Here is a 14,300-nt window from a genome sequence, read left to right on the forward strand (position 1 = left end):
TATCTGCCTTCTTTCACTTAGTATAACGATTTTGAGGTTCATCCATGATGTAGCATGTGTGAGTTGTCCATTCCCTTTTATAGCTAAATAGTATTGCATGGTAGGGAGATACTATGTTTTATCTCGAACTCCTGAGCTCAAGGAATACCTCCCACCTTGGTCTCCCAGAGTGCTAGGATTACAGGCGTGAGCCACCATGCCCGGCCTCTTCTCTGAAGATCTTGCCCTTACACATATCCCCTTCAAGTTTCCTGAAGGCTCCATTCCCCAGAGTTCTTTCTTTAAAATACTACACAAGCTCAGTAAATTGCTTCTATGAAACAAAAATAACTCAACAGTAAAACACAGCAATCTTAAATAAGTATGTGATTATCAGTACAAACAACCCACATTAGTTTGCCACAAGTTTGCCCAATTTTGTTTTCTTTCTTTCAGAAATGTTTATTAAGTCTATACTGAATGCCAGGCACTAAACTAGGCCATGGGAATACCAAAGTCGATGAGAGAGACAGGGTCCCTTCCCCTCTTGGAGCTTTATGTTCTAGTACAAGTTAGATGTCTAACTTGACCAATGAATCAAATAGATCTTTTCTATTGGAATTTTCCAATGTATTTTTTCATTCTAGTCTCATCTTCTTTCTCCAAGTCACTAGAAACCCAATACAGAAACATTTGCCCCATTTTACACTTCAGAATTCTCGTTGAACTAGTTTCTCACTTTCCTGGGCAAATATTACAGGTCAAATGTCACACAGAGGCTTCTCTGCTGTGTCACTCAATCCTTTTCTTTTTTCCCATCTCAAATTTTCTTATGTTTTCTAAATTGCATTTCTTTAAGAAGCCTGTTTGTATAGCATTCTTAACTCTCACAAGAGGCTCTCTGCCTCATGTGTCTGTCACAGGAGTCATGAGGTGTTGCATAAAATGTCACATGCCTTAGGCTCTTCATATCTCCTTGTCCATGCAACCATTAGCAGAGCTAAGTGAAACTGACCTTCCTTTAGCTTCAAAGGAAGCCTCAAAATCTGTTAAGAGGTTTTTACTTTTTACCAGAAGGCTTTATCTCAAACATTCACAGGCTTTGAAAGTAAAAGCAGAAGTGTTATTCTGAGGAACTCAGAGTGAAATTGTAAAATGGACTATGTCCATGGAAACAAACTGTTAATCAGCATTTCTAGAACAATGGTCAAAGGCAATACCAGGTCACCTAAAGGTTGTGGTAGGAGAATTCGCTCAACAAACACTCAAATCAGATTCTTGGTAGAACAGTTTAAGAATTATAATTCATTTTTACATAAAAGGAAAACATTTTAAAAATTACTCCACTAAGCAAAATCATTGAACTGATCTACTGTCATCTTAAAGAATGCAGACAGGCTGGCACAGAGGCTCACTCCTGTAGTCCTAGCACTCTGGGAGGCTCACACCTGTAATCCTAGCACTATGAGGCCAAGGTGGGAGGATCCCTTGATGTCAGGAGTTTGAGACCAGCCTGAGCAAGAGTGAGACCCCGTCCCTACTAAAAATACTTAAAATAGAAACAATTAGCCTGGCACTCCAACTGAGGGAGACTCTGTTTCCAAAAAAAAAAAAAAAAAAGAATGCAGACAAACAGAAATAAAATTTAAAATGACCTTTTGCTGTCAACCACTTGCAGGTAAACAGATGGAAAATTATGTTCCCAAAATTGGTAAGGGAAGTGTACTGGGTTGAATAGTGTTTCCCCAAAGTTCAAATCTAACTGGAACCTATGAATGTGGCTTAATTTGAAAAAAGGATAATTATGGATGTAATCGAGTTAAGATGAGGTCATATTGGATTCAGGGGCCCTAATCTAATCACTGGTGTTCTGTAAGAAGAGGGGAAGTTGGACACAGAAACACAGAGGGAAGACGGGCACAGCAATTGGAGTGATGGATCTACAAGCCAAGGAACACTGAAGATTGCCAGCAACCACCAGAAGCTAGGAAGAGAGGAGGAAGGATTCTTTCCTAGAGCCTTTAGGAATATCATGGCCCCAAGGACACCTTGATTTCAGACTTCTAGCTCCCAGAACTATGAGAGAATAAATTTCTGTTGTTTTAAGCCACACATGTTGTGGTCATTTGTACAGGAAACTAATATGGGAAGCATATGAAAAAGAGAACACTTGCGCAAATATATATTTCAAAACATTTAACTTTAACACTCTCCTTTAGGCCCATCTAGGAATCTAAGTTAGAGGAGCAAACACAAGCTGACTCTTTTTTTTTTTTTTTTTTGAGACAGAGTCTCACTCTGTTGCCCGGGCTAGAGTGAGTGCCGTGGCTTCAGCCTAGCTCACAGCAACCTCAAACTCCTGGGCTCAAGCGATCCTCCTGCCTCAGCCTCCCGAGTAGCTGGGACTACAGGCATGCACCACCATGCCCGGCTAATTTTTTGTATATATATATTTTAGTTGTCCATATAATTTCTTTCTATTTTTAGTAGAGACGGGGTCTCACTCTTGCTCAGGCTGGTCTCGAACTCCTGACCTCGAGCGATCCACCCGCCTCGGCCTCCCAGAGTGCTAGGATTACAGGCGTGAGCCACCGCGCCCGGCCACAAGCTGACTCTTTACTGGTGGAAAATTGCACAATTGCCATGCATTCGTTCAGACTAAAAAATAAAGAGAAAGAAAAATAGAAGGAAAAAAAGGAGGAAAAAACACATCTATTTTAATCATTCTGCTACGGTGGCAACTCTTGTAACATTTCAAGACTCCATTAGTTAGATCTCTGTCTCTGGTCTCTTTTGTCTTGAAAGCAAAGAACCACTCTTTGTTGTGTAGACATTTATTTTCACAAATGCTAAGGAACAGCTCAGTTTAGACCCTCAGAAGCCTCATATGGAATTGCTCTTATAGGGCTGTAGAGTATGGTCAATAGCATTTTTTTTTTTTTTTTTTTTTGAGACAGGGGTCTCACTCTGTCACCCAGGCTGGAGTGCAGTGGTGCCATCATAGCTCATTGCAGTCTTGAACCCTGGCCTCAAGTGATCCTCCCGCCTCAGCCTCTGAGTAGCTAGGACTACACTCGCATGCCACCACGTCCAGCTAGCGTTTTAAATTTGATGGACATATACCTCAATTCACATTATCTGTTAAATAGGGATTATAATAGTATCTACCTCCTAGTGTTGCTGTGAAGATTAAATGAATTCATATTTACAAATCACTTAGAAATGTGCCTGGCACATAATCATTATGTTAATCATTGCATTCATTTCTTTCTCTTCTAATTATTGGAAGTTTATTTCCACTGAACTGTGAGCTCCTCTAGGATAGGTACTATGCCTGTTTCATTTTCCTGTCCTTAGCACCTAGTACCATGTCTGGCACATAGTAGGTCCACAGCAATCATCTGCTGCCTAAAAGGCACTATCCACCCGGCAGTATGAAATTCCATCTCGGAGCCTTGGAGAAGGAAAGCAGATGGAAAAATAAATATGAGTCCCACACACAGACATTTAAGCTTGACAATGGGCAAGACTGCCAAGGAAGAAAGCATGAAGGGAAAAGAAATAGAACACTGAGGCAAGACCGATGGCAGGAGATGAAAAGAGATAGAAAAGGAGCTCTGAGAGGGATATACTTTCAAGGAAGCCATGGAAAGAGTTCAAGGGAATTGAAGTGAGGCCAGAGGAAAGGCTGTCTCAAAGGTGGAGTATGAAAAATATGTGGTTAACAAGCAGCTGACTGAGGTTAATTTTTTCTTTTTTTTTAAAGTCTCAGAGGAAGGAAATGGCATTGCATAATGGTTTCCTAAAACTTGGCAGGCTTTCAAATGTGGGTCCCTATCTGCCTTGCCAATAAAGTAGAGAGAGCTAGGGAGCAGGGAAAAGGAGGGTCTAGGTCTTTCCAAGATGCTGCTTCTCAAGAAAATTGTATCGAAGTCAAGCTGTATCTTCACTCACAATATGAGATAGAAAATTCAAATAAAATGTCCATTTTTGCCTTTCATTATTTCACTTAAGCTGGTAAAGCAGGATTGATGTTTTTGCCAGGTAAACGAAATTATCAGCATCATGCTTTTATCTGAAATATCTCTCTCACTACACTTGACTCTCAATAGGGTTCCACTACTGCAGGAGATGGAATAACAGGTTTTCCGAGTTTTTCCTGATATGGTTCCGGTTATTACAAACGACCTGGGATCCCTAGTCCTCTTTAAAAGATGGGCAAGAAAAGGGAATCAGTATTAATATTTGAGAAAAGTGTTTTTAAAAAATAATAGGCATCATTTTTGTGTTTAAAATTTGTTTTGAAAATAAATTTGAGGAACTGAAAACTTTTAAGCAGTCAAACGAGCCCACATGAATACACCAAACAAGACAGACATTTACTTTCACAACATATGGTCTTGTGAGGTTTTTCCTGTTAGATAGAGAAAAATAAGTCCTGGGCAGTTGCCGGAAAGAATGAATCAAGCACCATTTTAAAGAGGGGTTTTTCATATTTAAGTGAAGGAGACGCTCTTTAAGGCTCTTCTACAGGATCTATTTTAAGCAAGTAGCTCCCTAGTCTGTGGCTCAAATGTTTGCATCTGTAAAATAAGGGAAAAGGCTAAGTGGATGCGCTTTCAAGCTCCCCTCCATCTCTCAGATCATTTCATAATGATGTCTCCCCCTTCTTTCATGCTACTTCCTCTAGGAGAAAAGCTGTTAAATTAATTCTTTGGATAGGAAAATAAGCAGAGCAGGCAACCTTGCCCTGAGCATAGCGGGTAGGGAAAAGGGATCCAGAGGGGCTCAGAAACTGAAGGCCTCAAGCACCTGCACCGCCAGCCCCACCCCTCAGCACCCCCGTCCCCCTCCGCCCCCCTCCGTCCCGGCCCGGGGCCTCAGCCCAGGGACCAAGATGGCGTCAGCACGCTGGGTCTCGCGCGCGCGCCCCCGTGACTCCGCACTGCGGCAGCCCAGGCGAGACCGCTCCCCATTGGCCTACTGTGATGAGGTCATTTTTGGGGGCGGCAGTGCCGACAGCGCAGGGCGGGGCTTCGCGGGCAGACGCACGCACGTCGAGGCGCTGCTGCCCGGAGCCGTGGAGGCTGCGGGCTTGGCTGCGGCGGCTGCTGTGGCGGCGGCGGCGGGAGGTGAGCTGGGGCTGTGGTTACAGCGCGACGGGCAGCGGCCTGCGAGGGACGCAGGAAACCCTTCTGATAGCCCCCTCAATTTTCAAAGGAATTAGCAGGGATCTTAAGTCTCCGAGAGAAAATGGGGGTCCATCCCCCTTTGGGCACCCTTCCTCCAGACAGGGGAACCGGAGGCTCACTGCCCCTTGGAGGCCCGGAATTCCTCCCCCCGTTTAAGGGGTAGGCAGAAGAACTGAAGGTTATTGAGTAGGCAGAAGAATTTGGGGGCTTCTTGTAGGATCTCCCAATTTGAGGATTCCCCCTCCCTTTTTTCCCCACCCCCGGAGGTAGATATGGCTCATGACAGAAAATTCCTGCTTTCTCACTGGTTAGACAGGAAATGAACCTGGTGAATACCTTGTTAGGAGGCGAGGGCTGGATGACAGTAGTGTGATTCCTTGAGGCTGGAAGCAGGGGACGCTGTATTTGGACTCATTTTGCAGAGTCTTTGTTTCTTCGTATTTTGTTTTGTGACCCCCTGAACGACTTTGGCCTCATTAATTTTGTTTGACTCCAGTGCTATAGAGATATTCTAGGGAGACCTGTAATCATTATAGGACAGGAGGAGGGAGGCAGCTCGTTGGAGGCTATCATTATTGGCAGTCCCTGAACTGTGCTGATCAGGCATAATTATATGTGTTTAGAGGTTGTGGAATCTATCTTTGTTGAAGGGTGGTGCTGGTAACAGCTAAATTGGTTGATTCATACACACAGTCTTAAAGTCAACCTACATAATCTTGAGAAATCCTTACTTATATCTGAGCTCGTTGTTTTGCTGCCTTGAATGTGAGATGCACAAAGGTTTGTCCGTTCCAATTTCTCAAAATGTCTCTCAGCCTTCCAGAAGAGTAAATCTTCCTTTGATGGCAGACTCACCTACTAATACTGAATATGGATGCCCTTCTAACACTAAAAATACTGTACGTTTTGGTGAATTTAGAAATTGTACAGTCTGTGCCTTGCATTAGCTGATTGAGAATAAATAATTGCAGTTTCAGGACCACTGATAGCGCCAATTGTCTCTTACACCAGGCAGCAGTAAGACAGCCCTAAAGCGAAACCTTTATTGGCTCATGCTTGAGAAGATTTGACAGATGGAAGAATGTAATTAATCTTGAAGGTGGTGGGGGTGAGAAACAGAAAGCTGCAGAGGTGGAAAGCTTATTCTCTGCTGCTTGATAAAACTGCTTTGTCATTATCAGTGTGTTCCTGTCATGCCTGATTTGAAATTGAGCTTAATATGCAAGCTGGTTACTTTTTTCAGATAATGGTTGTTTGTTTGGATTCCTTAGGGGAGCAGTGGTGTTCTCTGAAGAGTTTGGAAGGTTAAACCTTTTAATGTAGCCATAGCTTTAGGATAATGTGGGCACTCAGGGCCGTTAGAAATGGGCATTGTCAGTAGAGGGGAGAAAACTAGTCACAAGGCAGACATCTTTTATGAGAGGGTAATTAAGGTCTCTTCTCTTCTGTTTGTTTCCTGCACTAGCAAAAAAAGATTGGGCAGTGTGAATGTCAGGGTGTTGTATCCAGGGTATTTAAAGAGCTGTTTGGGGTTCCCAGTTCCTGTCTTTAATTTGGATACATTCTTACCTATCGAGTTGCCCAAAATATTGTCATTTGATCCTGATGTTGACTGCAAAGGAAGTGACTTTTCATCCGGCACTCTGTGGGACAGGATTCAGTTACTGCTTTTGCGATTTCTCCTTTCCATCTTTCTAAGCAAGATGTCAAAACAATTGTTAAAGACCTGTCATCATGGGGTGGAAGAAATGAAATTGCAAAATGAAAGAGCCTTACTGGGATGTTATTTACTCTTAGCCCTCTTGGTAATTTCCAAAGTTATGTCATTTTCTCTTTTGCCTCAGGTTGGAGAGAAATCCAGGTACTCAGTTGACTGGTACCTTCTGCCACCATGGGGGAGCTTTTCCGGAGTGAGGAGATGACGCTGGCCCAGCTTTTTCTACAGTCAGAAGCTGCTTATTGTTGCGTCAGTGAATTAGGAGAACTCGGAAAGGTCCAGTTTCGTGATGTAAGTAGTTGTGGGGCTGCTTCTTGATTACTTCTGGACTGTTTTTCTTGTCATGGCCAATTGCCTTATGATGAATGTTTTGGTTTTTATTTGTAAAAATAACATTATAGCACTGGCTTACTATTGGTAGAGTGTACACTTCAAAGTTGTCTTTCTAGAGGTAAGACTATTTTATGTCAATCCTTCCATGCTTTTGCTAACTCCACTTTTGAGAACCATCCTAAGCATTCTCAAGGTAATTGCTTGGGATATAGGAAAAGGATGCCAGACTAACCTGTTCAAGGCTTTAACTTTGCTTCTTGGCTCCTTAATAGCCATAGCAGGATTTTTTAAAGCAATTATTGTAATTCTTTCATACAATAGGACATTTTTTAAAAAACAAAATCTGAGCTATCAAGCTATAGATAGGTAGTATATAAGTAAGCATGTGCTGAATATGCATTACTTTGGAACATTATGCTGGGTACTTGGAGAAGATCTTAAAAGAAAATGGACAGTTTAAGGGTAAAAAAATATGCCCTTTGGGTCTTATAATCTGGTCAGGAAGGCACAGTGTACACTGCTGAAAAGAGGGGGCACTTAACAGTTCGGTCGGAGGTTCCTGACTTGGTCAGATCCTCTTGTTATGCAATCCTAGTGCTCCGTATACCTCTCTTTCATAGCATTCATTGTGGTCATGATTTTACCTTTATCAGTGTGTATAGTTGATTAAAGATCTCTCTCCTTCACTATGATCAAAGCACCATGAAGACAGGGACATTCTCTGGTTTTGCTTCTTATTGTATCCTTAGTGCCCCCTCAATCAGTATTTGTTGGAATGAACGGATGAATGAAAGAGGAGGGAGGGATGGGATTGATCAATACAGGCTTCCTGGAATTGGCAGGCTCTCAGGAAGTTCTCAGTCTGAGCTGAAAGTGCACAAATGTAATCCGGTGACATGGTCTTATTCCTTATTCTCTTTGAACCATTTTGTACCATCTCTCTCCAGAAGTTCTCCTCCCTGACTGATTGTTTGCTTTTCTTACCTTCCCACTGGCCTCTTTGATCTTCCCCACCGCCACTCTAGGTGTCAGTGTTCCCCCAGCTCTCTGCTCTCTCTGGGTGAGCTTCTCCATACCCATGTCTTCCTTTATCCTCTATTTTGGTGATCTCATCTAGTCTTAAATCCTCTATCTTTATTCAGTGAGTCCCCAAATCTGTATCTCTGGTCCTGACCTCCCAAACACCATCGCTGCATTTACATATACAACTCTCTGAGATTATTGTCACCTGGAAATTTTCTGTTTTTCAAGCTCAGTAGGTCTAAATCCCAACACCTTACCGTTTAACAGACTACTGCTTCATCATGTCTTCCTAAACATGAGCTAATAGGTTGATATTCTTCCAGTTTTGTGGGCTTGGAGCCTAAGTTAAACCTATCACCCTTAATTTGCAATTCTTCATTGGTCCTCTGGTGTCTCCCTTCTTAGTATCTATTGTCTCTATCCAGCCTTCTTTCCTTTTACTTATGCTATATTTCAGTCATGCCAAAAAAAGTATAGGGAATCTATAATGAACACCTATGTTTCCACTATTTAAGAGATAAACATTCCAGATATAACCGAAACCTCCTAAGTATCCTTCCTCCATACCATTCCTCTCCCTTCCTCCCCAGAGGTTACCTGTACAGTGATTTTTGCTTTTATCATTCCCATGTGTTATTTTTTATTTTTGCTGTGTATATATGTATCACTAAATAATATTTAGTATAATTTTGTATGTTTTAAAACTACATACATGGTATCATCCTGTATGTACCCTTCAAGTGCTTTTTAAATTCAGCATTGTTTCTGAGATTTGATCATACTGATATAGGTAGTGGTATCAATTTTAAATTGCTATGTAGTTATTATAAACATATACATAGTTTATCAGTTCTTCCTGCTCATGAATCTGTAATGCAGATTCTTGGATATGTCTTCTGGTAGACCTATGTCGTAGTTTCTAGGACAGTGATTCTCAAACTTTTTGGTCTCAAGACCTCTTTACGCTCCTAAAAATTAAGAACTCCAATGAAGTGTTGTTTATGTGAGTTGTAGCTATCAATATTTACCAGTTGGGAATTAAAACTGAGAAATGTTTAAAATACTTATTTATCAAATCATTTTAAAATTGTAATAGTAAACCCACTACATGTTATCGTAAATAACATTTTTAGGACAAATAACCACATTTATCAGAACAAAACAAAAAAAATAGAAGAGTAGCATTAATTTTACATTTTTGAATATTTCTTTAACGTCTGGATTAATAGAAGACAGCTGGATTCTCACATGTGCTGCTGCCTTCAGTCTGTTGTGATATCCTGCATCATGAACCTCTGGAAAACGTCACTGAGCACTCATGAGAGAATGGGAATGAGAAAGGCAAATGATGTCTTTGTGTCATGAAAATAGTATTGATTCCACAGAGCTGCTGCTGCTCTAGAGATTATAACTAAGAAAGGGAATTGCTTAGTATTGTGTATATCTATGACGTTGTTAGATGTTGTCACAGTATATTTCACAATGAATGTACCTGCCTGTTCATGCTGCTGTCAATGTTGAAAGCTGTAGAAGATCACTTGAGCCCAGGAGTTTGAGACCAACCTGGGCAATAGTGAGACTCCATCTCTACAAAAAATAAAAAAATTAGCTGGGCGTGGTGGCGAACCTGTAGTCCCAGCTACTTGGGAGGCTGAGGCAGGAGGATCGCTTGAGCCCAGGAGTTGGAGACTGCAGTGAGCTGCGATGAGGTCACTGCACTCTGCCTGGGCAACAGAGCAAGACTGTCTCAAAAAAAAAAAAAAAAAGGGTTCCAGTCATTCCACAATTGGGTCAACACTTCCGTGCTCAGACTCAGACATTTGCCAATCTGATGGATGTGAAATGGTATCTTACTGTTTTTTTAATTTGCATTTTCTCAATTAGTACAGTTGGTATCTTTTTATCTGTTTATTGGACATATGAATTTCCTCTTTGTGAAATGTCTGTCCATATCATCTGCCTATTTTTCTGTTGGGTTGCTTGTCTTTTGCTTTTCGCTTGTGGGATTTGTAAATTCTTCATATATTCTGGACACTGAGCTTTCTCTAATCCTTTACTGGTAACTTCTTCTAGGTTGTGGCTTGTTTTTTTCTCTTTGTTTATGGTATATTTTGTCCCAAATAAATTTTCTTTTTATTTTTTACTTATCAATATTTTTTTCCTAAGTTTTTATTTTGAAAAATATCAGGCCTGAATACCTTTGTGCGTTAATCTTTTTTTTTTCTTTTTTCATTTTTTTATTTTGTATTTTTTTTTGCTGCCTGCGTTAATCTTTTGAGGCCAGGTGAGGTGGCTCATGCCCGTAATCCTAGCACTTTGGAAGGCTGAGGCGGGATGATTGCTTGACCTCAGGAGTTTGAGACCAGCCTGACCAACAAGAAGACCCCGGCTGTGTGTGTGTGTGTACATACGTGTATATTTTAGGCTAGTCAAGTGGGAGTGGAGTGGAGTGGGAAGCAGTGGGAGTGGAGAAGGAACAAAGGAATCTGTAACTGGTTGTGATCAATTAGTTTTGTTTTTTTTTTTTCCTTTTGACCTCAATACATGCATAGTGATCAATTAGTTGTAAACACCACTACACTCGAACCAGCCAAGACCCAGGCTGTACAGAAAAAATAGAAAAATTAGCCAGGCATGGTGGCATGTACCTATAGTCCCAGCTACTCAGGAGGCTGAGGCAGGAGGATTGTTTGAGCCCAGGAGTTTGAGGTTGCAATGAGCTATGGTGATGCCATTGCATTCTGACCAGGGAGACAGAGCAAGACTCTGTCCCCCTCCAACAAAAAAATCTTTTGCCTGATTTGATATAATCTTTTTTACTGCACTATTAGACAGTAAGCTGTGGCCATTGTGACATTTTATCTCTAAATATTTCACACTTCAGCATGTATCAATTAAGCACAGATATTTGCCTTTGTAGCCACAATCCAATGATCACATTGAAGGAATTTCACATTGATACAATTATCTAATATACAGTCATATTCTGATTTCCCCAATTGTTCATTAATACCCTTTACAGCTAAATTTGGTTTTTGTTGTTGTCCTTGTTTTCTACCTATATCAGTGGGATGGGAGAGGAGTGAGAAACACAGGGTGGATTAGCAACAAAGAACCTTTGAATGGGGTGGTCATCAGTAGCCCAGGAGAAATCCAGCCCATTCTCATGTTCTGTAGAAATATAGCTTGTTTGTTTGGTCTTTTATAACACTGATATTTTTGAGGAGTCCAGGCCATTTGTTTTGCAGAAGGTCCCTCAATTTGGAGTTGTCTAATTGTTTCCTCATGATTTGATTCAGGTAAACCTTTTTTGGCAAGAAAACTATGCATATGATACTGTGTCTTCAATATATCATATCAGAAGGCACATGATGTCATTAGTTCTGTCATCGGTAAAGATAAATTTGATGACTTGATTAAGGCGTATTTACTAGTGTTCTCCATTGTAAAGGTACTTTTTTTCCCTTTGTGATTAATAAGTAACCTGGAGTGATACTTTGAGACTGTGTGAATATCCTGTTCCCCAGTAGCTGTTTACCTAATAGTTTTCTTATCCCTTGACTGAAAGAACCTTTTCCTCTATCAATTATTATGTGGTACTTACAAAAATGATGATTTTGTAATTCTGTTATTCCTTCTACATTTATTAGTTACCATTCTTCTTTAATAAAGAAATTTTCCCTCCTCCACCCTACTTTTTTCCTCTGAGAATTACTAGGAACTCATGAATTTTTTCCTTGTTGTTTGTTAAGTGTTTTGTAATCCTCTACTGTCACTTTTCTTTTTGATGTTCACATTGTTCCAAACTTGGCCAGTGGGCATATATAAGTTTTAATGTAGTGAAATATATCTATCTTTTCCTTTATGATTTGTCTTTTTTTTTTTTTTTTTTTCAAGATAGAGTCTCATTGTGTCACCCAGGCTAGAGTGCAGGAGTGTGATAATAGCTCACTGTAACCTCCAACTCCTGGGCTCAAGTGGTCCTCCTGACTCAGCCTCCCCAGGAGCTAGAATACAGGTGTGCACCACTAGGCCTGGGCTAGTTTTTAAAAATTTTTTTGGGCCGGGCGTGGTGGCTCATGCCTGTAATCCTAGCACTCTGGGAGGCCGAGGTGGGCGGATCGTTTGAGCTCAGGAGTTCGAGACCAGCCTGAGCAAGAGCGAGACCCCATCTCTACTAAAAATAGAAAGAAATTATATGGACAGCTAAATATATATATAGAAAAAATTAGCCAGGCATGGTGGTGCATGCCTATAGTCCCAACTACTTGGGAGGCTGAGACAGCAGGATCCCTTGAGCTCAGGAGTTTGAGGTTGCTGTGAGCTAGGCTGACGCCACGGCACTCACTCTAGCCTGGGCAACAAAGTGAGACTCTGTCTCAAAAAAAAAAAAAAAAAAAAAATTTTTTTGTAGAAACAGGGGCTCTCTGTGTTGCCCAGGCTGGTCTTAAGCTTCTGGCCTCAAGCGATCCTCCTGCCTAGGCCTCTCAGAGTGCTGGGATTATAGGTGTGAGCTACTGTGCCTGGCTAGCTTGTGCTTTTTATGTCCTAACTAAGAAGTCCTTCCCTATCCCAAGATTATAAATTCATTTTTCTACGTTTTCTTATAAAATTAAAAAAATATATTTGTTACATTTAGGTTTTGATCTGATTGGGCTTTATTTTCGTATTGAGTGAAGTAAAGGTCAACTTTATTTTTTTCCCTTATGAATAAGCAGTTGTCTCAGAACAACTTTTTTTTTTTTTTTTTTTTTTGAGACAGAGTCTCACTCTGTTGCTTGGGCTAGAGTGCCGTGGCATCAGCCTAGCTCACAGCAACCTCAAACTCCTGGACTCAAGCGATCCTCCTGCCTCAGCCTCCCGAGTAGCTGGGACTACAGGCATGTGCCACCAGGCCCAGCTAATTTTTTTCTATATATATTTTTAGCTGTCCAGATCATTTCTTTCTATTTTTAGTAGAGACGGGGTCTCGCTCTTGCTCAGGCTGGTCTCGAACTCCTGACCTCGAGTGATCCTCTTGCCTTGGCCTCCCAGAGTGCTAGGATTACAGGCGTGAGCCACTGCGCCCGGCCCAGAACAACTTTTTGAATAATGTATTCTTATTTCATGATTTGTGATCTCACGTGTAACCTATCAAGTTTTCATACACATGTGAGTCTGTTTCTGGATTCTCTCCTGTTCCATTGGCCTATTTGTTTACCCTTGTGCTTATAGAACAGTTAATTGCCATAACTGAATACTAAGTCTTGATGTCTTATGGGCTATGGGTTCCCCTACTTTGTTTATCAAAACTGTCTTGGCTATTCTGGCCCCCATGCTCTTTCATATTAATTTTAGAATTTAGAATCGGCTTGTTAAATTCCATGAAATTCCCTCTTGATAGTTTTATTTCCTCCATAAGACTCTTGCACATCTTTATTTAGACTTATTCTGTACTGTTTTTTTGTTGTTGTGATTGGGCATCATTTTAAAATTTTAGCTCTTCTGTTTGTGGCTGTTGTAAAAGAATACAGTTGATTTTTACATATTGTTTTATATCTAGCAACCTCGATGAATACCTTTTTGTGAAATTCCAATAGTTTGCTGGTAGAAGTCTTTGATTTTCCATATAATCAATTTATTATCTGCAATTTCGTTTCTTCTTTTTAAACCCTTATCCTTTTCTTTCTTTTACTTATTTTACCATATGCTTTAGAACCTTTAATAAATAGCATGTTAAGGAGAGTAACAAACAGCAAGCTAATCTGAGTTAGGATTGTGATTGTCTGAACCTAACAGAAAACTCCAATTACTGTGTTTTACTTTTTTCATGTAACATGAAGCCTGGCTTCACACTGTCATCAGTGTTGTAAGATCATTTTGTATTTCTGATTGGCCATCCTTGAGCTTTTGGCTTTTGTCCGTAGAGATGATGCTGCAGCTCTTGGCCTTTCATCCATATTCTACGCAGGAAGAAAGGAGTGCAAGGAGGAAGGGAAAGTATCTATACTGGGAAGGAAAACTTTCCTAGGAATCCTCAGCAGAACTTTTCTTAATTTATCATTGGCTAGAATTAT

General features: G+C 40.8%; 1 protein-coding gene across 3 annotated transcripts in view; it reads left to right on the forward strand.

Annotated features, from left to right (window-relative positions):
• The first annotated feature begins 5,069 nt into the window (after positions 1–5,069).
• The window catches only part of ATP6V0A1 (ATPase H+ transporting V0 subunit a1), a 51,721-nt gene continuing 42,490 nt past the window's right edge, over positions 5,070–14,300 (forward strand). For 2 of the 3 annotated variants that reach the window (XM_069482560.1, XM_069482561.1), the window contains exons 1-2: positions 5,071–5,111; positions 7,016–7,179. In XM_069482560.1, the coding sequence (XP_069338661.1) occupies positions 7,063–7,179 (117 nt within the window). In that variant the 5' untranslated portion in view covers positions 5,071–5,111; positions 7,016–7,062. Of the gene's footprint in view, positions 5,112–7,015; positions 7,180–14,300 lie in introns of all 3 variants that reach the window. The other variant, XM_069482559.1, reaches the window with a different exon arrangement.

This window comes from Eulemur rufifrons, chromosome 9 (genome assembly GCF_041146395.1).
Source record: "Eulemur rufifrons isolate Redbay chromosome 9, OSU_ERuf_1, whole genome shotgun sequence".
Taxonomy (NCBI): domain Eukaryota; kingdom Metazoa; phylum Chordata; class Mammalia; order Primates; family Lemuridae; genus Eulemur; species Eulemur rufifrons.